The following is a 25,681-nucleotide window of genomic DNA, read 5'->3' as shown; positions in this document are numbered from 1 at the left end:
ATATTCATATTCAACAATTGCCAATGCATTACTGCATGTTGAAGTGCACATACAGAGGTTATTCTAACAGTCCAGATACAGATGTAACATTGGTTGCAGGCACTGTAACAATGCTGTAATTCCTGCAGACTAAAATGTCAAAATGATTTTGGCGTGCTCTTTGACAGTACTTAGGGTGTGCTCTCTGAAACGTTGACTAACGCTGGAGCAAAAGTCTATGATTTAGATGAAATTAGCAGATTAGTACAAAGTTTTTGGTATTTACTGCTGCAGGACTACTAGTAAAATACTAATGGATGTGTGTTGCGCTAGTATGTTTAACCTTTTCATAACTTGCAGGTTACCTTCAAACAGATTTGTTTATTCTTTTTGAATTTCTCTATTTTTGTACTAACCCATGCTGTACAGCTTGAACAGCCCATTCTGCAGTTTACGGCAGACCAATAACCCAACCGCCTCTTGGCTGCATTTGCCACGATCTTGAGTTTCCTTGGTCAGCATTTATTGCAGACCTTTACAGGACACTGAGCTATGTGGGTGCCGTGCACTGTCTGCAGGGGCTTTCATTTTTTAGTACCTTTTAGAACACATGGGTGAGTAGTCACTAACATGCACAGAATATAGTTATGCTTGTAGCCAAGGACATTATAGCGGGAGTGGGGGGAAAAATATGTCTTTTGACATTTGTCTTAAGAAACATTTTAAATAAATGTGGCACTTATAAGTGGGGGTTAAATAACTGACAAATATTTGGTATTTTTAGATGACTTACAACTAAAGGTTGCTGACACATTGGAAAAACATACAAATTGTCGTTTGTTTAATCAAATTAGATCACTGAGAAACGTGTGTGTGAAAAGTGTATCCTAACAAGGCAAGGAATGTACCATTGCTGTGCTGTTTATATTGTTAGCTGTCAATAGTAATAGCAATAGTCTGATGAAATAGTGAAAACAATTAGGAGAATCTTAATTAATGAAAAAAAGATGCAGCAACAGTGGAAAACAATCGCATCCGGTTTTGATGTATGTTGTGTATGGCACCTTTTGCTCGTTCACATTTGTTGGCTATCACAGTGTTGGCTTGAAGGATTCAACTTTGCTGTGACCTAAGAGTGTGTTTATGACTGCAACTATTTTTGGATCATCAGCTTAGTGGCACTGAGTGTTCACTAGAGTTTGTTGTGTTGCGTGCTAGTTGCAGAAGCAGATAGGAAACACTATAATTGCAGTCTGCTTATTTGTTTTGGACAGCTGAACAGCTTATGATTTACACTTTACTCTGTGCTGAACAATGTCGTTATGAAGTGGCTTTTTGACTTTAAAAATGCAGAAATGCTAAGCTTGAATGCCATGCTTTTAAAGAAAAAGAAACGTCAAATTATTTGCATTTAAGTGTCCAGATATACAGTAGCAGGTTTTGATAGGTTTTCATCTGCAGCAGTAATTTAAACACTAATACAACAGTGCACTTAAATGATCTCTTAATATTAGCAAGGTTGCTGTATTTGTGTGTATACAGTGTAATCTGGATACCATGTGCCATTTCATTGACAAATTGTACCAGTGTACCAAAAATCTACTGATGAATGTTTGAGTCAGAGTTCAGCAAATGTAGAACTGACTGATCTTTGCTTTTATTGACATCACAATTTCTATTGAACAAATGATCTTGTTTTGGTTTACATTGGTTCCAGACCTTAATTAAAAATTAATTAGTATCTTATCGTCATTAAAACATATTGTGGCCATGTTTTGTGTGAGTATTTCTTCACAGCGAACTTATTTCATACATGTACAAGTAAAAAACAAAACAAAAAAACAAGTACTGTCAATCAACATAATGAGCGATTTAATGTTATTTTGTACCTGCACAGTCACGACAGACACATTTAACCAAAAGCAGTAGTTCTCAACATTATTGTAGAAATAAATAATAAAAATAAAGTTCAAGAGTCAGACATGTAGTTTTCATCGTTACCGCTGGATGGGACATCTGGAAATGGTTTTGACTTCCTTCTACCTTTCCTCTGCAGTCTCTCAGCCACCTCTGGTGCCCTAAAAACATAGTAGTACATGGCTGGATCACTAGACTCCTTCTACTATCAAAATAAAATATGTTACCAGGAGTGTCAAATGTCTCAATATGTAATACAGTTACTTTAATTGTAAATGTAACTTTGGCAGATTTACCGGGCCAGCATGTCCACGGCTTTCTGTACAGATCTTGTCTTCTTGTGCTGAGGGCCATACAACAAATGCTGGATCTTCAGGCACTAAAATAAAAAAATAAAAAAATATTAATGACAGCAAAGAGAGTGGTCGGTGGAAGATGAGACGTGCAACTCATGCTCTGAGGGGAAGAGATACTTCCTAGCAACATGTGAAAGCACTAAACATACCAAAATAACCACTGTAGCTGTCCAAGGTTTAGATAACACCTGTGTTGACCACTCCAAGCTGTGAGTCAACAGATAGAATTATTACGAGGACCTTAAGTTACCCCCCCGGGAATCAGACATAGTTAAAATGTGAAATAAAACAGTTTGGTTCCTTTTTTTTTGTTCATTTTGCATGTAGTTTGACCCAATAAAACAGGAGAGATGAACAATAATTTCTTAACTCAATATACATTTAAATCCAAGTTAAAATGCATATGCATACATTTAAACAGTGACGCAACAGACCTGACAAAAGCCAGCCTGCCATTTCTACAATCACCACAAATCACAAGATGTGAAGAGAACTTTGTCGAAGCAAAGGGGGAGCAGAGGGAGTTAAAAGTTTCCCTCTTCATCAGGGAAAGTAAAACACTGGTAATCTGGAAGAGAGCCAGCTGGCCTCTTGGATGTTTTCACTGTTGCTAAGGTTGATGTAATGGAAGGCCCCTTTTTCAGCAGTACTTAAGAGAAAAGGGGGGAAATGTCAAATGTGTGTCTGTGTGGGTACCATTGTTCTTTGTTTTCTTATGTACTATATCAATCGTATAGGTCGGCTTTCCTTCGGAAAAGCTAACGTTACTCAGAGTGCAACTGGTGTCATGATGACAGAAGTTTAAAAACAAAACGAAACAAACAAAAAGACTCCGGACATATCTGCTCTCTGTCATGGCACTTCAGAAAGGTTACTAGTTGGAAATGTTGCAGAGAGAGTGAGCGCTGATGAACGCTGTCATACTTGGACCCCCTCTAATAGCAATAACAAAACCACATAGCAACCAGGCTGCTTCACTTACAGGCATGTCGTTACTAGTATGGAGCAATCCCCCTTTCTTGGTGTATTTTAGTATGTTCAGTCCATGGCAGAACTGAGCTCATGTGGCAAATATGGAGTCATACAGTAATTGAAAACACGTATTACATAAGGGATATAGCAAACTAGAAACAGCCACAGAGGAGAAACGTGATCAGAATTAACCAAAAAGCTGCTGATTACTCAATGTGTGTGTGCTGACAGACACAGGAATGTTACTTTTGTTTTCAAAGGCTTAATGGCATACCACACTAACTGGGGTCAGTGTCCTTATAACTGATGGCAGTCAGCAAAAAAGGTTATGTTGCTCATCTCTCAGGCTCCATCCAGCCCGAAGAAACACAAAGTCACTCTGTGTGACATTTTACACCGGGGAGAGTGGCCCTGCTCACTGCACCCTTCCAAGATTAGCATGCATCTCTGATAACACTGAGCTCTAGAGAGATGGTGGAAATAGCTCATCTCAAAATGACAGGGGCTCTTTTGTGTGTATTCTAAAGAGGCCATGTTACTGGTTTAGTTGGCCACACCTATTGACTCCTGGCCTTTTGCTAATGTCCCTGAAATAGTTCAACGAGGATAACACCATGTGTATTGCCAGTGAATACTACTCTGGCCGTCAGTACGCATGAGCATTTGCTAACCGTGAAAAATGTGTGCTGTGTCTGTTATGCAACATATGATTGCCTTTGTCATGGTCCTGTGGGCCTGGTTCATCCTGCCCTCAGTCATCTCCACACTTCCTATCAGTTGAAGGGTATCTGCTACCTCAGAGCTCAGGTCACCAAGCACAGATCTTTTAGAATCAAGAGAGGCTCTCTGGATCTGCACGCATTTCTGCAATGGAACATTAAAGACAGATAAACTTTAGGTTACCATTTATAAAAATAACAACATGCCATGGTGGGCAGAACCAATATCTTCTTCTAGATAATTCAGTGAATAATGAAGAAATCTGAGAGTGGGTTTCAGAACTGCAAAAATATTAAGGGAGAAAAACTTAATGTAACTGTCTGACTTGTACCTCTTGCTGCCCATTCATGAGGAGAAAGCGGCAGAAGTCATCCTGGGCTGACAGAAAGGCTGGATCCTGTGGACCTACAGAGTTCTTGTACTCACTTAAGCTCTGCTCGAAGTAGCGACCTGCAGAGTCTACAGCAGAATGGAGAAAAGTTATGCAGTTAAATTATGGCAATGATTTTACAAAATAAATTATTCTGAAATTGTATACTGCGATGTAACACATTTAGAAATAAGCATAACTATAGTAACAATTTCTCAACACAAACCCCTAATTTTCCAGATGTTTTCATAGCCATCACTGAGGATACATATGCCATCAGATTATTGACACAGGCAAAACAGACATGGCTGAGCTTGGACATGTTTGCAAAACAAGCCTGGAAGACTGCTCTCCATTACACCATCTTAAAGAATTTGACATATAGGAAGACAAAGGAATGTTCAAATCTTAATTAACCCCTTGTGCATTTTGCCCAGGCCTAGCCTGTGTCTGTGAATAGACTCACCATTGTGATGGGACTCTGCTGCAGCAGACAGGATGAGGGCCAGGCTGTGGGAGATCTGAGCCCTCTCCAGCTCCTCTGTGCTGTGACTCATAGCAATGGCATGAGCCTAGCAGGAACACCCACGTGAAAAAGGACACATCAAGTACCACCAAATAAGAGGTGCAGAAACATTACCTTATAATGCAGCGTGGCAGCACATTAAAGGAGCACTTTTTTATGTCTGGTAAATCGTGAGAGGGAAAGCACTTCTTGCCTTGGAAAGATGTTCTACAGCACGATCCAAATGACCTCTGTTCTGTTCAATGGCAGCCATGTCCTTATAGACAGGGCAAGTTTTCTCTGGATTATTACAGTCGTTAAGCAATTGCAGAGACTTCTCACACTGGCTCAGAGCCTCCTCTGGTCTGTTCTGTCTCTTATAGACCCTATAAAGCAGAAATGACAGGCTGTCAGAGGCAGAGATACTTATATAGTGGCAGCACCTGGGTCTACTGCTCACAATCTCTCTATAAATTCGTCATTGCTCACACTATAAACTTACCGTGTTGCTCTATTCTGTCCACGAAACATCTGATATCTCTCATAGAAAAGTGAGCTCTTTACCTGTTACTCTTCCTGATCTTTCTCCCAGTTTTTAATGGAGTTCTTTTGTAATCTCAATTGAATGTTTAATCATAGCGGATGTCTTACACTGCCCCCGAGGCAAATGTGTTATTTGACAGTGACCAGGCTATGCTGGTACACATGCCTGCAAGGAACTGTTACGCAATAAAATCATAACAGTTGTACAGCAAACCTGATTGATTTCCCACTAGGTGATCAACCAAGTAAAATAATATCCAAAAACAGTACAATTAAAATACTGTCCTTTTGTTATTATTTATTTGCATTATAAATAACTTGACACCTATTACTTCAATACTATGAGGCTGTATCATATTACTGAAGTAACTGCGAGATGTACAGTCAAACTGAGGCCTGTCAAGGGGGAGAAGATGTCGGCTGACTGCTGCAGCTGAAGTGCAGACTATAATAAGGAAAGCTGTTCCTACAATTCCTTTTGGTTGCATCCATTATGCAGTCTTTAACAGTTTTCTTTGGGACTGAAGGTTACACTGTTCACAATGTCCATGTGTATTTAAATTCTCATTCCAGGATATCTATATTAGGGGATGCTCTTGGAGCCTCAGTGGAAACCACTGAAGCAAAGCCGGAGGTCTCAGGGCTGTACAGTGCATCTATAACAATCTGTCGCCCATTTGTACATTTGTTTTTAGGCTTCACATGTCCTCTGCTCTTTTTAAAAGGCAGCCATGTCATGTCACACTGCGCAGAACAGCTTTGGTTACTGCAGAGCAAGAGGGCGGAAGAGTAGACAGAGAGGATGATACGACGGTTGCATTATCTACCGCGAGGGCACTGGATCCATCAAGCTTGCTGCACTAACAGCTTCAAACAATCTAATGGACTCTAAATTTAATTCAGCTCTCCAGCCAAGGGGGGTGGTCTTTCTCACTGGCTGAAATGCTTAGTGCTATGCTACACTGATCTCTAGCTTCACTACTGTCACAAAGCAGTACAGGAAAGCCCTTTCTACAAAGCAGTAGTGGTTATCCGAATGACAGTTCATTTGCCTAGAGAAGGCACACTGAAGTTAATCTGCAATTGCATGCCATGTGATTTAAAGTTTTATTCAAAGTACCATGAGTATATCAAATGTGTTTTAGTAGAGCCAGCGAGTGTGATGACCAGAAGTCTAAGCTTGACAGTAGGGCTGCAGCTATCGATTCTTTTTGTAATCGATTAATCTAGCACTTTATCGATCGATTAATCGATTAATCGGATATTTTTTTTACGTTTTTAAACAACCAAAACAAATGATGCATAACGAAAATTATGTGGCTGTAAAATGATCAAGCATTTGCCTTTTATTTCTCAAGGAAACAGAGAACTCCAAGTCCAACATTTGGCTCCAAAACTAAGCTCATGTATTGCAATTTACCCATTAAAAGTGCCAGTGCCAACAATTACATAACAATACAGTTAAGCTAACTTACTGTAAAACAAAAAGCAATTTAATTTATTAATATGCACAACAAGTTTCATGCTGTAATCTAGCCCTGACATCAAAGTAAATATCCGTTTTATGTAGATTTCTACACCTGCAGCATTTACCATTAGGCTACTAACAAATAATACATAATTTCTGGGGTGAGCCTATTTGCTATGGTAACCTAGCAACCTGTGTGTTTGTTTGTGAACGCGTGCTGTGCGTGAGGAAGAGTGAGAGAGATGAGGGTGCAGAGAATAACGTCCATGCTTCTGATAAGCTCAGGCCGGTCGCGTTCGCCTCGCGGCCGCTCAATTTATGATAATAGGGGAGTATATGGGAGTATTTGGCCTATTCGCGGAGAATTTATTAACGTCAATGATTCTAATAAGCTCAGGTCGGTCGCGTTCGCCTCGCGGCCGCTCAATTTGTGACCCGCTGCGTAAATCCTTCGGCCGGCCCGGTCGTCCCGATTGCCACTCCGCCCCTGAAGCTAAACATCATATCTAGTCAAACCGCATCATGACATCGCTACATACAGTATGCGATTAAAATCAGCGAACATCAATGTATAGGTTTAGGTTACGTCACCTTGTTTCAGCGACGCTTGGTGAAACAGCATGTGGATGTTTTCTGTTTAGATGCTGGATCATTTGAGCTTGTCCTGCTGTGATACGCCAGGTTTACTTTGCAGTATTTACACTGCACTTTGTTCTCTTCCTTTTTTAGAATGTAATGATCCCAAACTTTAGACATTTTTTGCCGTTTATGGGCATCTTTACTCTCCGCCATCGCGCCAACTAAATTCAAAATGTATCACGCGCTAGTGGTGTGCTTCGCATAGGTGCTTCCAAAACAACGGTCCGTGTGGAACAATCAGATCCCTGCGCGTATAGTGCGCGTCATAGGAATTTAACGAGGCTTCGAGGCAGAGTTTTTGCCTCGACCAATTTTTGTAATCGAGTTAATCGAGTAACTCGACGAATCGTTTCAGCCCTACTTGACAGTGAATTTGGTCATTCATGACATGTACTGTACCCTTAGCGCAGGTTACTAAAACATTGTGGGCTCTTTTCTTCAAATTTTCCCATCGGTCTAAGATTATCCCAACATGCCTTGATGGCTGGTAGAAGTGCCCCACCCTTAAGCCTTCATGGGGCAGGCACTTCAGATCCTTTTAGGGCAGCAGCGATGGCTGAAGCAGAGCAGCATTCCAGCATGAGTCCTTGCATTCTGCCAATAAGGACAGAAAGAGACAATGTCCCTCTATCCTCTCATTTACTCCGCTTCCTTACGTACTTCCTGGTAGACTGGTAATATACCACATCCCATTGAAATATACATAGAGTATGCACGGCAAGGAATTTTAATACAATTAAGGATTTGTGAATGCGCTGCCAAGAGAGTCACACAGTGCTCTTTTGTAAACGTTTCCAGAACACAGCTGACGTAAGCTTGCCTGGCTCCCATTTAGTAAAATGATACAGTAAAACCGAGCCGTAGTGAAAACAGGACGCAAACACAACAGCTAGCTCGAGAGAATCTGTACGGTCCTTTAAAGTGACGCCATTCAGAATGATTAGGCTTTTTATTGTGCGCCTCAGGTAGATATGGGATACAAAACTATACAGAAAAATGCTACCTGTGTAGTTTTAAATAGTGAATAAACCGTGGCCATCTACCACAAAATCCCTGCTGATTTTATTTCAGCAAATAAATCAAAGAACATTTTAAGAGGTGGTTGAAATTAGCCGCCGTTTTTTGAAGGAAAGCCACTGGTATTCCAAGTACAATAACTATGTTACGTGCACAACCCAGTAAACAGACAGCAGACCAATGTCACAGACAACATCACAAACACTGGAAACCATGGTAAACAGAGTGCATTTCCTCAAAAATGATTCATCAACATGAAAATTAAGTTAAGGGTGGAGAGAATTTCCCTGAACGTATTATTTAACTAGGGATCATTTATGAAAAATGGGCTCGCCATGTTTAATTAAATAAAATCTTATGACTTAATCTGCAGATTTATGAGAGCAGTCGGAAAGAACCAAAGAAATTATATTATCTTAGCAACGCTGGCTTGAAAACATAAGCACACACACATACACACGACAAATTTAAACATTGCGGTGAAATTGTTGCTTCCCTGACAGGCATATCCCATTCGACTGATCATAATCGCACACCTTGAGTGTGAATATAAAACGGAGCAGAATGGTTGGACCGGGATCTATAGCTAGAGCTGAGCTTATGTTATTGTTCCAGGCTTTGGTGGGAACATTCCCCTCCATCACAACAGTGTTGACCGACAGAGCTTTAGAGGCATGCCAAATTCTTAGTCATCTCCTAACAAAAGAGATTTAGCAAGCTTATACACCAGCCAGAGTCTGCACATTTTTTCAATTACACACATCATGTCAACAAACTCTGACTCTCTGAAACTGATCAAGATGGCATCATTTACAAATTCCTATGAGAGTAGCTCACGTCAGCGCTCTTGGTTTTAAGTGACAGCGTTAACCTCGTACCGAATCAAAATACATACATTCAAAACCAGGTAGGTCCTTTCGCATACCAGGATTAACAGGAGTGAGATAAACAAAGACATCAGCAAGATGATCTATACTCGGGGAAGACCCTTCTTTCCCGGACGTGCTTCTAATTTCAACCCCCGTCATTTAAACTATGAGAAGTGGCTGCTATTTTTTATTATGTTGCCAGGCCTCACAGTCCCCATGACACACTATCAGTCTGCTCTGCACTTGATGCCTGTAGGAAGTCGCCACCATGATCCTTTAATTGTTTAATCTTTTCCTGAGCATGTGGTAGTACTGTTGGGACGTCTGTTGTCAATACCACCATCAGGTTACAAATGTTTATCGTAAAATGGTAGGCGCAAATCACTAATACAAAAATTGCAATCAGTGTTAAGTTAAGAAGATCTAACAGAGTAGCTAAACGTGCTTTACAATATATCAAGGAGCAAGGGAGGTTTCTAAATAAGGAGGAGTTAAAAGCTAATGAGAGAAAAGTTAAATGGAAGAATACTTCAAAAGAGAAAAAATGCTTCTTTCCAATCTGTGCCTCTAATGACCGGATGAGTGGACAAGCATTAACCCAACCCAGCACATCTGCAAGCAACACCACAAAACGCCCACACTGGCTGCTGAGTGGACGGGGAATTAAGAGGGGGGGGGGGGGAATCCTGAAGTGGTAAGTTGTTGTCTTCAAGAGAAAATTAAACAAGCTGTGTTTATACCAGCTCATGTTAGTCAGCAAAATCCCCCTTTCTAAATTAAAGTTGTAAAAGGCAGATTTTGAGCAAACTTGTAGGGATGTGTCGCCATCTTGTGGCCATACATAATATTTAGTAAACAAAATAAATACTGAAACTTTCAAATGCCTCTTCGTACACTCTGAATAACCACTGGGAAGATCTGGCGCTTTTACCTTTGAAATGAGAACGTTGCCAGCTTTAACACTAAGGGTCACATAAAATCATCGACTGCTAAAGACCCAGTAGCAGCTGATATTATGTAAAAACTCCAGACAAATGCTTCTAATAATCTACTGCATATTCACTACTTTTTCACAACTATACCTGCATAGACCTGTGGAGATTTCCAGCCGAGTCTTCAGCTTCTCGTCCTCACAGATAACACTGTGTTTATGAAGCTCCTCCAGGACGTGTTCTCCCTCCAAAAAAGAGGATTCTGCCAGTTCCAGAGTTGACCAGTCAAGGGCATTTTCAGCTTTTTATTTGAGTTGATATTTATGTAAAGTCCAGTTCATAATTTTCAGAAATATTACAGCAAGGATATTTGTCTGTAAGTAGTGAAGCACCTCCTTGTGTGAGGTGTATGCTGAGGAGACACGCAAGAACCTCAAGCTTGTCATCTCTGCAGGAGGACATGGAGGAGCAGAAAGGTAGCAGCTCTCTGGCAAGAGCTGAGTGCTCTTGGGCCTGCAGTCCCCAACCTAGAGCCACAGAAAACACTGATGAGTTTAAAACAAAAATTAATAACAATGTATCTGAACACCCTCTTGGCAAAAAGCAATAGTTTCAAGTAGATGGTGTTAATTTGAGAAAGAGCACCATAACTAATGAGAAATAAGTGCGGAAAAATTGCCTAAAGGTCAATTGTTTTAGTCTTCAAGGCAAGATGAAACAATTAGAGAATTTTCTTTTTAGAATTACCTTTGAACTGGAAATATGCTTTAGCCAGTCTGGCATAGGCCTGGGCTAGTTTCAGGTGTCCCTCGCCGTAGACTAACCTTGTCAGAGCCACACAGCGCACCAGGTCCTGTATGCAAGCATCAAACTGACCAGATACAGTACATGTCTGTCAGTATCAACTCTTAACAAGCAGCTGTATTACGCATAATAAGTCAAACCAATAACAAAAACTGCCAGTAAGTAGTTTCAATACTTTGTGTTTGGTTTGTAATTTATTATCCAAAATCCACAATCATCCATTGATTTTCAGATTTATATTATTGTTTATTGGATGTAATTTTTTCAAAACAATAGTGAGCACGTTCTATACGCATGTCCTGATTTTTGGAGTAGGCCTGTCCTCAAATGTAAACATCACATCCTGTTCAAAAAGATGGATAAGGCTTTATCCTGATTTGGAGAAACGTAGTACACAGTTGTACGTAAATTAATTATCACAGTAACATAACTGTCTGCTATCCACCAAGATGTCTTTACAGATTAAACCTTGTGCCTGTACTTAGCCTACTTCTTGTTAAATATTACAAAAATAAGTCTATTTAGAGACCTATGCAATTGAAAGACCACCCGGTACAAACTAAATATTAGAAAAATAAGACAATGCAATCTAAAGTCAGTCTTCAGTTTGACATTTTAGGATTTTCTCATTTCATCAAGTTACTGTATGCAGATATATGAATGATCAGGGTTTTTTTTTTTTATGATATCCCAAAGACAGACAACAGCCAAGTAAGTCTAGTTACAAGGTTTCACTGGTAGTTATCGGTTACAGTCATGGATGGTTTAGTTTATAGATTCATGAACAACACAAAATCAAAATCTGCAGGACAAGTTGCAAAAGCACAACTAACTGCAACATACTAGAAACCAAAATATACATATTTGCCGCTAGAAACCTACACTGTACCGACCTCTTGGTTGTCCTGATTGCCCTGAGCCCGCCTGTCGAAGTAAATGAGCTTTTCTTCTGGAGGCATCATCATAAATTCTCTCTTAGGACATCCTGTCAGTGAGGGACTGTCTGAACCACAGTCAGGAAATACATCCACTGTACCCCGGTCGGTGCTCCCCATGGTTTCAGGAGACCTGCAGGTTTGGTAAAATGTAATATGTCAAAAAATAGTAATTTGGAAAATGAACACGCTTTTATAAAAAGAGATTTAACGCTACTTAGGGAACATTGACGGTAGTCTTTTCTCGGCCTTTTCCTTATTTCATGTTCGGTAATCCATTAACATCTAGCTGCACGGTTTAAACTTTAAAGTGTAGATGAGAAGAAAACTTACTCAGGCGCAGACTCTGATGACTTAGGTCGTGTTTTTCTCAAGGCTTTGTCGTTATCCATTTTGACAAACTCTCGGTGTGAGAGGTTTGTGATTTAACCGCTGCTAACAGTCCACGAGTGTAAACAACAGCTTCATGGTTTTGTTTCCCTGGTTACGCTGCGCGTGGTGCTACTGCAGCAAGAAGCTAGCGTGACCAGCCGTTGCTGCTCTTACATTTGGTTTCACCGGGAGAATTTAAGGTCCGGACTAAAATTACCGAAACAAGACCTTACGCGAAACGCTAAAATGGATAAAATTAAACCCTGAAAGCTCATAAGTTACAGGAGCCAACCTCCCAAAGCCAGACTCTGTTATTGGCTATTCCTGGAAAAGCATTTTCTTAAGGGGCACACCACAGGCACACAAGGAAGTGGGGCGCATTCAAGAACCACAACGTTCTTGGCAAACAGCTTTTTATTTTATGTTTTCAGAGATTTTACATTCTGGCTGCACTTAATGACACACATAGTAACACCGACTGGTGTTAATTGTTATATAAAATCACAAAAGTTGCAAATACGCAATGTTGGGATGCGCATATCGGGTAAAACGTTAACTGAAATACTGCATCGTTATAATTCAAGGAGCGAATAATGTCAAATTAATGAACCATATGAGATATTTTAAAACCTTATGTTCCCCCACTTTTATATAGTATGTTACTGTACACTGCATATATATAGTATTCTTTAATTTCAGTTGAAATGGAGCTACACATGCTGTATTAATAGCTGCAGGAGTTATTTTTCTAATAGAAGCAGCTGAAATGTGTCAGCCACTTATAAAGGGCTCTTTCTGCTCCTCCTGTTGTTTGAAATTCAGTTACTGTGAGTGGTGTTGACATTTGTTTTGTCTCACGTCAATCCTTCAGATCAAGACAGAGATCAAGTCCATCATATTAACTCATTCCTCTGAAGTTCCATCCATCCAGTAGTTTGAAGAAAGCAACATGTCCTCTCCCCCTGTCCTGGTTTTGTTAGCTCTGATCAGAGAACTGTCAGTTTATCCTTTTTCTTACCTCTGATTAAAGCCTTTAAACATGCAGAGGAAAGAATTAAGTCAACTCGTTTGACAAACTTTTCACCTTTCTCCGGAAAGTGAACAGGATAATGCGTAAATTCATCCGAAATGTGTACTAGATTTATTTATTTATTGCCAGGACTAGAACGATTTAGGTCCCAAACAGGTGGTGAAGATTGATCTATATTTCTACCTTGTAGACTACCTTGTCCCAACAAACCCTTATGTTATATAACATTTTAACACACATAAAGGACAAAGCACAAGGTGGCTGCATTGAATGCTAAACTGAAACTAGAAACACACTGAATAAAAACTCTCTCCTCTCATTCCCTTACCTTAATGCTTTGTATAGACTCTTCAGGTCAAGTCGCAGCAGGTTACCGAGCTGGTGAAGTGGTTTTGGTTCGGGAGGTTCCTTCCATTTTTCCTGGAAACTGAAGCCTGAAGAGCAGATGAGACAGACAAACAGAAGGACCACCAGAGCACTCAATAGAGCGGTAATGCTGGAAGACTGGAGGAAAAGTGTGAATAACCCCATTACTGTACAAATACCACAGCAGAGACAAAACAGCTTATCCTGCTTTGGCTTTGCTAGGCTTTGTCAGCCAGGTGGCCATGTCGCCAGATGTCCCTTTACATCTGGATCTTTTTTGTGGATGGAGATAAATTTCTTCAGAAGAATCAGTTCAATTGTTGTACATATCCTTCCCATTATCTGTCTCAACCCACAGCCGGATGCAGTTCCAGTCCTGATCTGTATCTATGTGTTTGACACAAGACAACAGAAAGTACATATGGGAAATTGATCTCAGTCCCCTTTAGAATCTGTCAGTCCAGACTTTTCTAGGACACATTGAAGGGAAAATGTTCTCAGGACGAAATGTCTGTCGGTGCTGCAAGATACCAGAGGCCTCGAGCAGTCATCTCTTCCAGATCCTGTCATAATTAGCAGCTAGATCACAGCAGTAATTTCCAGAGTCTTCAGCTGTGACTCTGGACGGATGAAGTCTGAGACCGTGTTTGTCACACTAAAAGCCGTCCTGCAAGCAGCTCACGCTGAGACACTGACTATCATTTCATACAACTACCTCAAGGATAAGTTAATGCAAGGACGCATGTTGTACAGATAAAAGTAGCCAACACCGCATGATGCTTCTAAAGTTACTACAGAGTGCATTCAATATAATTCATAACAGAACATTATTTTATAGAGTGAAGATCTGTCCATAACTCAGTGTAGCATATTAAATAAATATGACAGCATGCACGCAATTACAATGTTCAGGCCACACAGGCAATTGGCTTAACTTTTGTTCTCCGTTGTCCTTTGATGATGATGAACCTAATGAGGATAGATAAAAAAATAATAATGTGCTTTATACAGGTGAGGTGACACAGTTAATGAAGGCCCCTGCTGCCCTCTTGTGGATCCGACACTGACACTGTCTCCAAACCATTACTGAAGAGTTTAGGTCAAATTAGATACTCGTCAACCATGTCTTCTGATAACGTCACTGTACCTGTTTAGTTCACTTTTTAAAATCATTGCCAATAGTTCCAAACAACTTCTATTTGTCTCGAATGCTAAGGAGGTGGAGACACAGGCGGGCGTGACAAACCTTTCGCTGAAAATGTGCCAGTTAATTACAAGATGGCATGATTATGAAAGCCAGACTTTATTGGTTGACTGTCTCAGAGAAGGCCCCTGTCTCAAAAATCCACATTTTTTTTTTTTTGTTGTTGTTTTTTTTTATACAAATAAATACATACTATACCCAGGACCAGTATTTTGGTGAATAGGGGCCCATTATCTTGTTAAACTAAGCATGTACTCATAACATCAGCTTAATATCCAATTTCCATGTATAGGAAAATGTATTTATTCACATAATTTTAGATTATAGGTGATGACACCTCCTCTTACAGTGTGCCAATCTACCCATCGATACTACTCCTATACCACATGTATTCGTAAATAACGAAAAATTATTAGTCATTGAAATAAATTTGTTAAAATGTTTTTAGTACAATTCTGATCAATTTAGGTCCAATCTTAATTATTAAAGTATATAAATGTAATTCAATTCGTAGTTGTCGTACAATTTATATCCACAAGATGTCAGTATAGCAACACTTTAGTTGTCCCAGATTTACTGTTGGTTTTACAGTTGTGCTCAAGGGAATATTGTAATATTGTTGTGCTCTTTTAAAAAGTGATGGCTGGGGTCTGGTCATCCCTAAGGGCATGCACACTTCAAAGTGTTAAACTGGCAATATGTAAACCCAGGGGCCATCCTTTTCTCTCTCTCTCTTTTTTTTTTCAGCCAAACTGCATCCTCCGCATTTATTCCATGTTTCCTCAGAACTCTAAAGATGGTACTTGTGATTTGTAAAGCATTATTTGGTTGCCTGCACATTTTAACAGTCTCACAAATATTTGAAAAACAAGAAATAAAAACCCAGATTCTAACAGAAAACTACTTTACGGCAGAAAGTGTATTTTGTGTATGCAGACTATGGTGACGGCGCCTTGCATGCACTATAAAATCTAAAACATAATTATCAAAAGAAGAAAAACCTTCAGCGCTGTCAGTCAATCAAAACCATTTAATCTAGAAACTGGGGCCATCTCTATATCCCTGTTGGCTGATGTACAGTGTGGGAGAGGCAGCGCTGACCTTTAAGTTGTTCAAAGTCATCTGCTAATAGCTCATTAGTTTTAATGGGTGGGTGTTAAATGGGCCGAAGTCACCGTGGTGTGCAGACTGAGAGTTGCCACTCAGATGAGATGGTAAACAAGACATACCTCTGTAGCTCCAAATTTTAATGCTTAAAATAATATTTTCTCTTTTTAGTTTTCTAATTGTTTGCGCTGGTCTGAAGTTGCACTTCCAGAGCGTGTTATTTGCTCACAAGATTAAGATTAAGATTAAGATTAAGATTAAGATTAAGATTAAGTGTCTATCGGCCAAGTATACTTGTGTATACAAGGAATTTGGTCTCTGCATTTATCCCATCCGTGAATTAGTGAACACAAAGCACACAGTGAGGTGAAGCACACACTAACCCGGAGCAGTGAGCTGCCATGCTACAGCGGCGCTCGGGGAGCAGTGAGGGGTTAGGTGCCTTGCTCAAGGGCACTTCAGCCGCTTTCTACCGGTCGGGGGTTCGAACCGGCAACCCTCCGGTCACAAGCCCAAAGCGCTAACCAGTAGGCCACGGCTGCCCCTAAGCTCGGCTTTCTGTCCAAATCTCCTGCAAATAAATCAGAGTCAGTGTTCCACAAGGCGACATGCTTTCCACTCCATTACATTTGTTATTACACAGTGTGTCAAGGAGTTTACAGTCTATCCATTTTATAATATCAGATCTGGAGTCGTATGGATCTGAATTTCAAGCAGGGAACTGAAAGGTCTTTCAGAATGAAAATGAAACATGGTCAGAAAAACAAAATAAGGATAAGGGAAATCTTTGTGTTCCCCGTGATTCTTTGCTTTAATAGACATAAAAGCTATACGACCGTGGCAAGAAGGGGAAATGTACATTTCCTTGTGAAAATATCCTTTCTTACATCAGTGCCCAACAGCCATGCCAAATAAACAAGAAGTAACGTCTCTGTGGCCGCTTTGAGAAATTGGTCTCTAGAGACAGCTTTCTAGGTTAATTTATTCTGTATTGGGGTAGCAGTGTGTGTACCGTCACCACTTTTAAACTCGGGGCAGGGCACATTTTGTGTGCAAGACTGCCTAAGATAACTTCTAATGGCTCCTTGGGATGGCTGCTGCCGGTTGATTCTGGCAGCCCATGAGACAACTCGTTTATTTGTTTGTTTGTCCCGTGAGTTTTTGGCTGGCCGTTCAGGGCTCTGTTTGGCCCCAGTCCCTGTTGGGCTTCTATTTCTGAAACCCAAGTGGCTCTTAATGAAGCTGGTAGGGTTGGCATGGGCCCTCAGCAAACCTAGGCCTGATCAGACCCTTCTTCTTCTGCCTTGGCAGCCACACTCCATTTGCTCCCTCTGGCTTCCTAATTTAGTAACGGTGGGTAAAAATATGCGCTAACGAACAAGGTCTGGTATGTCAGGCTGGCGTCCAGAGAAGAGGGAGAGAGGGGTGGGAGGGTGTGTGTGTGTGTGTGTGGAGACCGGGGGTGGAGGTGGTGGTGGTGCTGTTTTCACAGCAGGCACCCAGTGACAGCGGTGGAGTCACTCACAGACTTCTCTGACATCTGTGTGTTTGTGTGTACGTGTAGACGTTCAAGGGAGAGTGTGGGGGTGGATGTTGAGAGGTGGAGGGTGAGTACTTAAAATTTCTCACCCTTGCCAAACTCCATTCAAACACTTCTAATCACATTCTTCTGTTGTAGTCTAACAGCACTGTGAGACAGCTAAGCAAACCTATCATATACAGGGCTAATAGAAAAATGACTGAAGGGATAGTGTTTTTATTTTACTACCTATCTATATCTACACTGAAAAACACACTGTACTTTTATATAAGTCAGTGAGTGAATATTTTAGACATCCATGACTGGGTTGTTCCCTTTTTTTGGACATTTTAACATTATGTTAAATGGACTGATACAAAGTGAGAAACATTAATTGTCTTTTTAGTCTCTTGAATTCATCAGAATGATGCCCATACTCTGTGATTTTTCAACCACTTAAAGAAGTGCAGACAATCTAGACCATCATTTGTTTATTGCATATGGTTTCAGTGTGTTGCACCGCACACTGCATTGAGTAGTTTGGTCTCTAGGGTAACTTGTTACTGTGTATACACAGCTTCCTGGTAGCACTCTATGACTACAGAACCTATGCATTTATCTATAGACCGTGCAGGCGGTGGAAGAAAAATGTACTTTTAATATATGTACACCTCAAACTTTCCAATTTTTTTTCTCTCCATGGACGCATTCCAAAACCGTGAGACCATCGAGAATAACATTACTGAGCCCGTTTTAGTTAAAGACCGTGTACAAGTCCTTCCCAAAAAAAAAGTTTATTCTAACTATTGTGCCTATTGTTTTCCTCCTGAAACAATGATTTAAAATGAACCGCTCTTAAAAGTAAGCCATGCAATGTTCATGAGAGAAGATTTTCATTCAGTGTTTCATAACTTAGAACATCCTCTGTCCGCCGCTTGCAATTACTCAGTTTTCATCTGTCAAAGCCAAAGAAATCTGCCCTGAAACTCTATAGCACTTGCCCTTCCTGTTCACAGTTTAAGAGGCTCATGGCAACCTTGTCAACTTCACTTGCAAAGCCGAAACTTTTGATGAAAACAGAAAAGCTCTTTGTCTTTGGGTTGCTAGCAGCAGCAGCAGGAGCAGAAACTGAAAATGGCAAGATAGGTACTACTACTAGTACTACTACTACTACTATAGATACGCACAGAGATCTTTCAAAGAAACCAGATCTGGCATTAAAAAAATCACGTGATTAGTCATGAAACATGCTTCTTGCATCTTGTTACACAGAAACTATGGGTGAATTCCCTCTAAGTTGGCCGCTGAACTCTTGCCACACAACTGTGCGGTCACAGACAAACAAGGTAAGAAACCACACACAATCCTCCGCCCAAGCAGGAACAGTGTAATCATGATTCAGAATGATTCGCACGACTGATTGTAATATTCTTGACACTGAGCCGAATCAAAATGAAAAAGACAGAGAAAGAAAAATGCACAACACAAGTCATATTCTTTTCTGACTCTCTGCAGTTTAAAGACGTTTAAGTTTCAGAGTCTCTCAATAAAATCTTTCGAATGGTAAAATCATCTTTTTAGAGCCATTTAAAAGCAGGCTCATAAAAAGATAATTTGTTGTTTGACTTTTCCAATTTAGTAACAGGCTAACAAGTTATATGCATGCTTTTACATCCACCTCTACCCAGCTGTAACTTTCCACACATCAATGCAAAAATCTCGCACAACAAGAAAACAATTTATAGATCCAATTCACACTTAAATGAACCCAACAAACTCGTCTTCTTAATATTACACATTCAATCAACAAGGATCATTAATCATTGTATGCTCATGCTCAAATATGTCACAGTTATTTGTTAAAACCACAAACTAGCACCTATCTTTTAGACAGCTGTCCCCACTTCCTGTGTTAGTTAACCCACAGACACCCCCGCCTCGGCGATGAGCATGAGCCCCTGTTTTCGCAAATGGTGTTTAGAGTAGTAACAGATAAAGCAGACAATATTTAACAGCACAGTATATAGTGTTGAGTGCGGTTGTTGGAGCAGTTTGGCCGCTCCTGTTTGATCCTTGGCAGCGGCACTACGTTTTGAGTGGAGACACTGAATTCAGAGAAAAGTGGCAGATTTCTGTAATTCATAATTGTAACCAGCAAATTGCACAAGTGGTTTAACAGTATTACAAAGCTATCCTATTCTGACTCAAAGCATAATATGCAAATGTGTTTGCAGCTGCGGTATTTCAGATAAAGCAAGGTTAGTTGCAGAAATGTGTTTCGGTACCGTAGTCAAAGTATTTGTGCTACTAATGCCGTTGTTAAGATGTAGAAACAAAGCCAGACACTCAAGCCAAGCACCCCTTCCTTTGAGCGGGCTGCAGCAGCCCATAGCTAAGATATGAAAGCTACCGTACGATAAGATAAGCTCTCTTTCCATCCTGCAGCATCCTTCCATTCCAGTGCTTTTTTTAAACAATAGTTTCGTATCCAAATGGGAATTGTTCTCTGCACTGGCAAAGACTTGGAATGGTTTAAACTTGTGTTTATCCTTACCTAAAGCTTGGCCGAATTTGAAGCACATGCAGAAAACAAAACTACTATTGTTTCACCGCTAAAGCCTCTCCTCTCTTTTCTATTCAGTGTCAAAATCAAAGATTACGGAGAAGCTTTGGAGGTGATATGGCCATTCTTTGTTTAGACAATGGCGCACTAAACCAATAACTGCGTTTTGTGTGCTGACGGCATGTGTATTCCTTCATAATTGCAGTTTTAGCAGCATTGTTGCATGGGGGGGAGCTTCGTCCCATTCCGCTGCCTGCAATCAGGCTTCAGCTGCTAAAATATGGATCGGCAACTGTTTGCGAGACATTTCCAAAGTGATGTAGAGGGGTTTGTCTGTATCCGTGCAACTGCTAACCAACACACTTGCACATGCACAGGCAAATGTAGCACTGCCAAGTATATCTCTCACAACAATCAGAGGACAGGATGGAGCAACTCCTTATCCTTAGTACACAAGGATCTAGCCTTGCACCCCCTGTTGGTATTAACCAGTGAGCAATTTCTGGATCAGTGCAGAATCTCTCTGTGAACTGTTTTCCATCTCACGGCACCTAACACAGTATCACAGATTATTTGCATTTAATGTGCAAAAATCACACAGAAAAGTTTCAAATGACTCTTTATAATGTCACAATAACGCAGCCATGATTGAAAATATGTGAACTTGACTTTTGCTTGGTCATTGTGCCGTGAGTATGATGCTTCCTGCAAGAGAAATGGTTCATTTTTCTCAATGTAGAAGTCAATCCTTCATGCTTAAGACTTGCTTAAAGCATCGATTTAACCCCCACTGGTTTGTGTACAATAGGAATATCAAAAGGGGGGTTTTTGTCACTTACCTTTGGCTGTGAATGTGAATGAGAGGCTAAGAGTCTGCCTGTAGCTCTCTGACCTTTAGTGGCTTCTCTGCTGACTTGGTTCAGGTAAGTTCAGGCTGTATGATGCAGTGGTATCAATAATGGAAGAAAGGCAGCGCCCCCTCCCTCTGGCTGCTATGTGGGTCAGAGGAGGCTCTTGGTGGATGGGAGAGATTGATGAAGAGCACCAGGGAGAGTGTCGGAGCGCCTACCTCACAGCGGTGCAAAGCAGGCCGCTCCCCCTGCACTTGTTCCGAGGCCCCCCTCCTGAGCTGCACCGCCTGGCGCTCTTTAAATGACCTTCAAATTAGCCTTATTTTTCAGGGCCCCAAACCCTTCAGGGTCCTTCCTGGAAGGATGGTGGGTCTTGTTCTCACTCTCTTTGTCTGCTTTTTCTTTTGTTATTCTCCTGTTGACGGTAGATGGAGTAAAGAAAAAGCAGAGCTGCCGTAGCAAAGGTGACTGATTTTCACTCCTGTTTTGTCTCTGATGTAATCAGACAAGTGAGCTGTTTTGTGTACCCGATTATGCAATTACACGTACACACGTGCGCATACACACAATGTTTTACCCTTTCATTCCGCCCACTCTTTCATACAGTCACACATCCTCTTCTCGGCATCTGCAGACAATGTTTGTGTATGCAACGGGTGGATGGGAGTCACAGTGGGATTCTTCTTCCACTACATCATAGAGCAACACTCTGTCAAGCAGCCATCCATCACTACAGTCAGGGTTTATGTACACACAGCAGGTCATGGTGGTCCTCTGTCCAGACCTGATGCGGAGCTCCTGATTATCCATTTGCATTAACAGAAACACATCTCTCTAATGGGACTAAATGACTCAGTACGGTTACAGTTTGCATGGTTATGCTTTGCCTTTGAAAAGTCTGGCGACGTTGTGATTTATGAACTTTTTCTGCAATTTTCGGGATAATTTGCTCACAATTTAGGTTTATTATGTTAGACAAATTCCCTAATCTCATCTCGCTGCACCTGTGACAAAATGTGGAGCGTGAACAAGCGCCTCTCAAACTCACCTCACCAATCAAAAGCAATCCGCGGCAAATGATGGAAACAAACACTTGTAATCACCCCGACTGTGAAGCTGCGAAGTTGCAAGTTGACGCTTAGCTGGTGTTTTAAATGTACCTCTTAGCTGTGAGTACAGCGGCCTTAAAGGTGACCTTATACAGTACAGGCATATGTTGCACCCTTGTGGGAAAACCCTGGACTTTTGTTTCATTTTTAATCCACCGGGGTGAAGCCTTACCCCCAAGAAGACAATACACCTCCACACAGATGTGGCATTATAAATTTTGTTTGAACGTGTGGTAATTTGTCATGGAAAGCGCTTTAACATCTTATCCTTTTTAACTGACCTTGTGCAGAGTTGTGGAAACCCTTAACTCGCCAAGTGCAGATAATGTAGTGGGTGTGTAATAATTACAGTATGCCCTCATCAGACACCTCCCTGTAGACACCCAAAAAGAAGAGATATTCCTTTTCTCAAGAAAAATATTACTCAGAAATTAAATAGCCAGAAAAAATGTCAGATCAAAATTCAAAGCCTTGATTTTCTTCCCCCCCTTTGCTTGCTTGCTTGACACTTTTCCAAACATTTGGAGTTAATTCTCCGGCTATCGTGATGGAAAATCGGCAGATGGGATTGTAACTCGCAGGCGGTGGGAGAGTCAGAGAGAGCAACATCAAGGGGAATCAAGTTGGAAAAGATAATAAGTCACTGTGCTAGCTGCGAAGTGAAAGAGATGGTGTGAAAATAGGCAAGAGGACAACCAGAGGTGGTGCATGACTGATGGTTGGGTACGATGGGGGCTTGTTGCTCCAGAAGGGCAAATCTGACCTGATTGATTGGCTAGTGTTTCAGAGAGGCTCTCGTGCACATTTGTTTATAATGCCAGAATTCGTCGGTTTTGGCATTTTGTAGTGGTAAGTAAAGACGCAGCACTGATAACACAGATTGTTATGTTAGTCTTTAGCAGGGAGTATGCAAATGAGACAACGTGATGAAGAAAATATCTGGAACATTGGTATTCTTATTGACATAACTTTCAGAAAATTATTATTTTGCACGTAAACCAATACATCAGTCAGTGCATAAAGAAGCAAGACCAAGAGTCAAGTCTTTATGCTAGCTGTTTGTAGGTGCAGAACAACACTTGCATTCTAGCATCAGAGTGCTAACACGTGTGCAGTGTTAACATGATGATGTTTTATGTTTACTCATTCATCATCTTAGCCTTTAGCCAAAGTAATTCTAATTGAAACTTTTATGTGACAGCAGACCTCTGTGAAATATTAATCGACGGTATTACAGTTTTTCGTAATTTGTGATAAATGCATCCAACAGTTGTTAAGATATTTCAATAAAAACCTCACGCATTGGTGGTACAGAGGATTCAGTGGACCTCCACAATAAGCAGGATTCTGTATATACCTACATGAAGGCCGTGCGATATTTGTCGAACCGATGAGTCACACAAACAGGTGAACAGCGCCGTGCCCGAAGCCTTGTCACGAGCACTGCCGAGCATAACCAGCGTTTTTGGTTTATTAAGCCATAGTTCTCTTGGCTGCTTAATTTTCTCTAGTGGCACTCTGTTCCCACAGCATTGTAATGAGAAACAAAGTGTACGGCAATGGTTTTATTGCAGTCTCTCCAGGGTATGGCTCTGTTCCACGAGCTACAGCTGAAAGGAACACTTACTTTTGGAATGTGCTTCACTGAAGAGCTTTCCTTTATCAGGATAGCGGGAGTGCTGTTAATGTCTATCCTGAGAGGTTATTACAGAGATAGGGATATCAGAGTGTATTATCTACAAACATGGTATAAAAACAATCATGGAAATGCACCGAGGACTTCTCTAAGAACACGGCCAGCTGTTTGGCTGTTTTAACGGAGGAAAGAGGATACATGCTGCATCCACATTGCACTTTTCCTCTGCTTTTGCCTCTTTGAACCTACTTCAAACATCAGTCTGTGTGTGTTTAGTGTCATGCCAGCCATGTGGATGGCATATGCTAACACAGCAAACGGCGTGGCTGGTTATGAGTGTGTGCGGTGACCAGTAGCTCTTAGTTATGTCCTTGAGCTGCAACTTTGATGTGAGGTGGTGGATGCCAGCGGTGGAAAGGTGATGGCTGAGGTAAATGTGTGCATGGAAACAATTGAGATGCGGGCGGTGTACAACAGTAGCCACATGAAAGGCCCCTTTGTGGGGCTGTGCTACCTTACAGATGGTCAACTTCCCTCGTCCATTAAATAATAACAGTACTCCGTCTCCCCGGACCAGATGTGCCGAATGAGTACGATGCGAAATGGAAACAAATCAGCCGGGCTTTACTCTTTAATTGAGCACTGAGTGTTTATTTTCTTGAGACTGTCATAATAGACTGCAAAATTCCCATAAAACCCAACTCTGAGGGCAGATTAGCCCATTTAGCACCTCTAGACAGTATTTTTCCACATGAGACGAATCTTAAGTGCAGTTGTGCTGGTGGCAAGACTTCCACACGGGACCGGCCACATCTTTAGTCACTTCTTATTTCTGCTCTGTGATCTTGCACTTAGAGGCACCCCTTGTAAAAGCAGCAGTCGCAGGGAGGTCGCCCTGACATCTTTATCATAATTGCCCTAAATACCCCCATTAGAGAAGCTAGCCAGTATCCTCAATAACACTAGTCATCCCTGGTAGCACTGGTGCATCTAATTGCCTGGGCCTTTTTTTGAAAGATTGCCTGACATCAGCACGGTTCCCTATGGGTCGGCCCTCTTCATTCTCTGCCCAGCAAAGCATATCGTTATCGCAGCCAGCAAAGAGACCTGGCCTCCCTGCTCCTGGATAATTAACTGTCTGGCTTAACTGCATAATGGAAAAAGGAACATTGGAGGTATGGTAGTTATTCAAGGAGGCCTTGGAGAGGAGAGGTATAAGACAATACCGGGGTCATCCATGCTCACCATTTTTCAGTGGGATGGGCAATAATGTAGAAGGACAGAAAGTCATATTGGAGGCACAGGCTGGTTATGGAGGGTTGGTTTCCTATGGTAATTAGACTCATATGCTAATTGCTGAGGAAGCTTGATGAATTCTTCCAGCCTAGCTCTCTACTCTAGTGCGGGCTCTGCTATCAGCTGTCCCCAACGTCCCCCACTTCAAAGGCTTGAACCATCTTTGCATAGCGCTACATTTGCTCTGCCTCTTTCTGTATTACAACAACAGACTCCCCCACCACCACAGACACACACAAAAAAAAATTATTAAAAAAGACAAGAACAGAAACAGCAGGCGGGGGAAGTAGAGGGGCGTCTGCCGTTGTTTGACATTTACAAGTCTCTTAGTGAAATGTATGATGCACATCCCTGTGAGTGTGTGCGCGCAAGTGTAATTAGAACACGGCAGGCATGTGTTTGTCTTTGTGTTGTTGTATGGTGGAGGTATCAAGGACAAGTGCATTAATGAGCACCTGGAGAGGAACAGCTTGTGTCTCCTGGTTAGTGTGACCGCGAGCAGGGCACAGACTCCTTCACTGACTCAGATGACGTGACTGATGGAGGGGGAGGTTTCTGTCAGATCTGGGGCACTCCCAGGAGCTGCAGTTTGTCTCGGCTGA

The 25,681-nt window shown here is 41.3% G+C and overlaps 1 protein-coding gene across 1 annotated transcript; it reads right to left on the bottom strand.

Moving 5' to 3' along the window:
* Positions 1-8: 8 nt before the first annotated feature.
* On the bottom strand, positions 9-12,867 carry ttc23 (tetratricopeptide repeat domain 23). Its single transcript, XM_084555003.1, has 11 exons — positions 12,360-12,867; positions 11,985-12,159; positions 11,035-11,158; positions 10,658-10,814; positions 10,438-10,563; positions 5,034-5,205; positions 4,781-4,886; positions 4,276-4,403; positions 3,939-4,088; positions 2,193-2,275; positions 9-2,057 (listed from the first exon to the last, which is right to left on the bottom strand). The coding sequence occupies exons 1-11, from the start codon at positions 12,416-12,418 to the stop codon at positions 1,949-1,951; spliced, it is 1,389 nt and encodes a 462-aa protein (XP_084411129.1). The 5' UTR covers positions 12,419-12,867; the 3' UTR covers positions 9-1,948.
* Positions 12,868-25,681: the final 12,814 nt, after the last annotated feature.

Source organism: Chelon labrosus (genome assembly GCF_963514085.1).
Source record: "Chelon labrosus genome assembly, chromosome: 11".
NCBI lineage: Eukaryota > Metazoa > Chordata > Actinopteri > Mugiliformes > Mugilidae > Chelon > Chelon labrosus.
Note: the sequence above shows the minus strand (reverse complement) of the source record. Positions and strands in the feature narration are given on the sequence as shown.

Excerpts from the sequence above, each read along its gene's own strand:
- ttc23 (XM_084555003.1), bottom strand. The coding sequence starts at position 12,418 with ATGGATAACGACAAAGCCTTGAGAAAAACACGACCTAAGTCATCAGAG. Across the intron at positions 10,815-11,034 it reads AGCATATTTCCAGTTCAAAG|GTTGGGGACTGCAGGCCCAA; the intron begins GTAATTCTAAAA and ends CTGTGGCTCTAG. Across the intron at positions 2,276-3,938 it reads CCCACAGGACCATGACAAAG|TGCCTGAAGATCCAGCATTT; the intron begins GCAATCATATGT and ends TTTTTATTTTAG.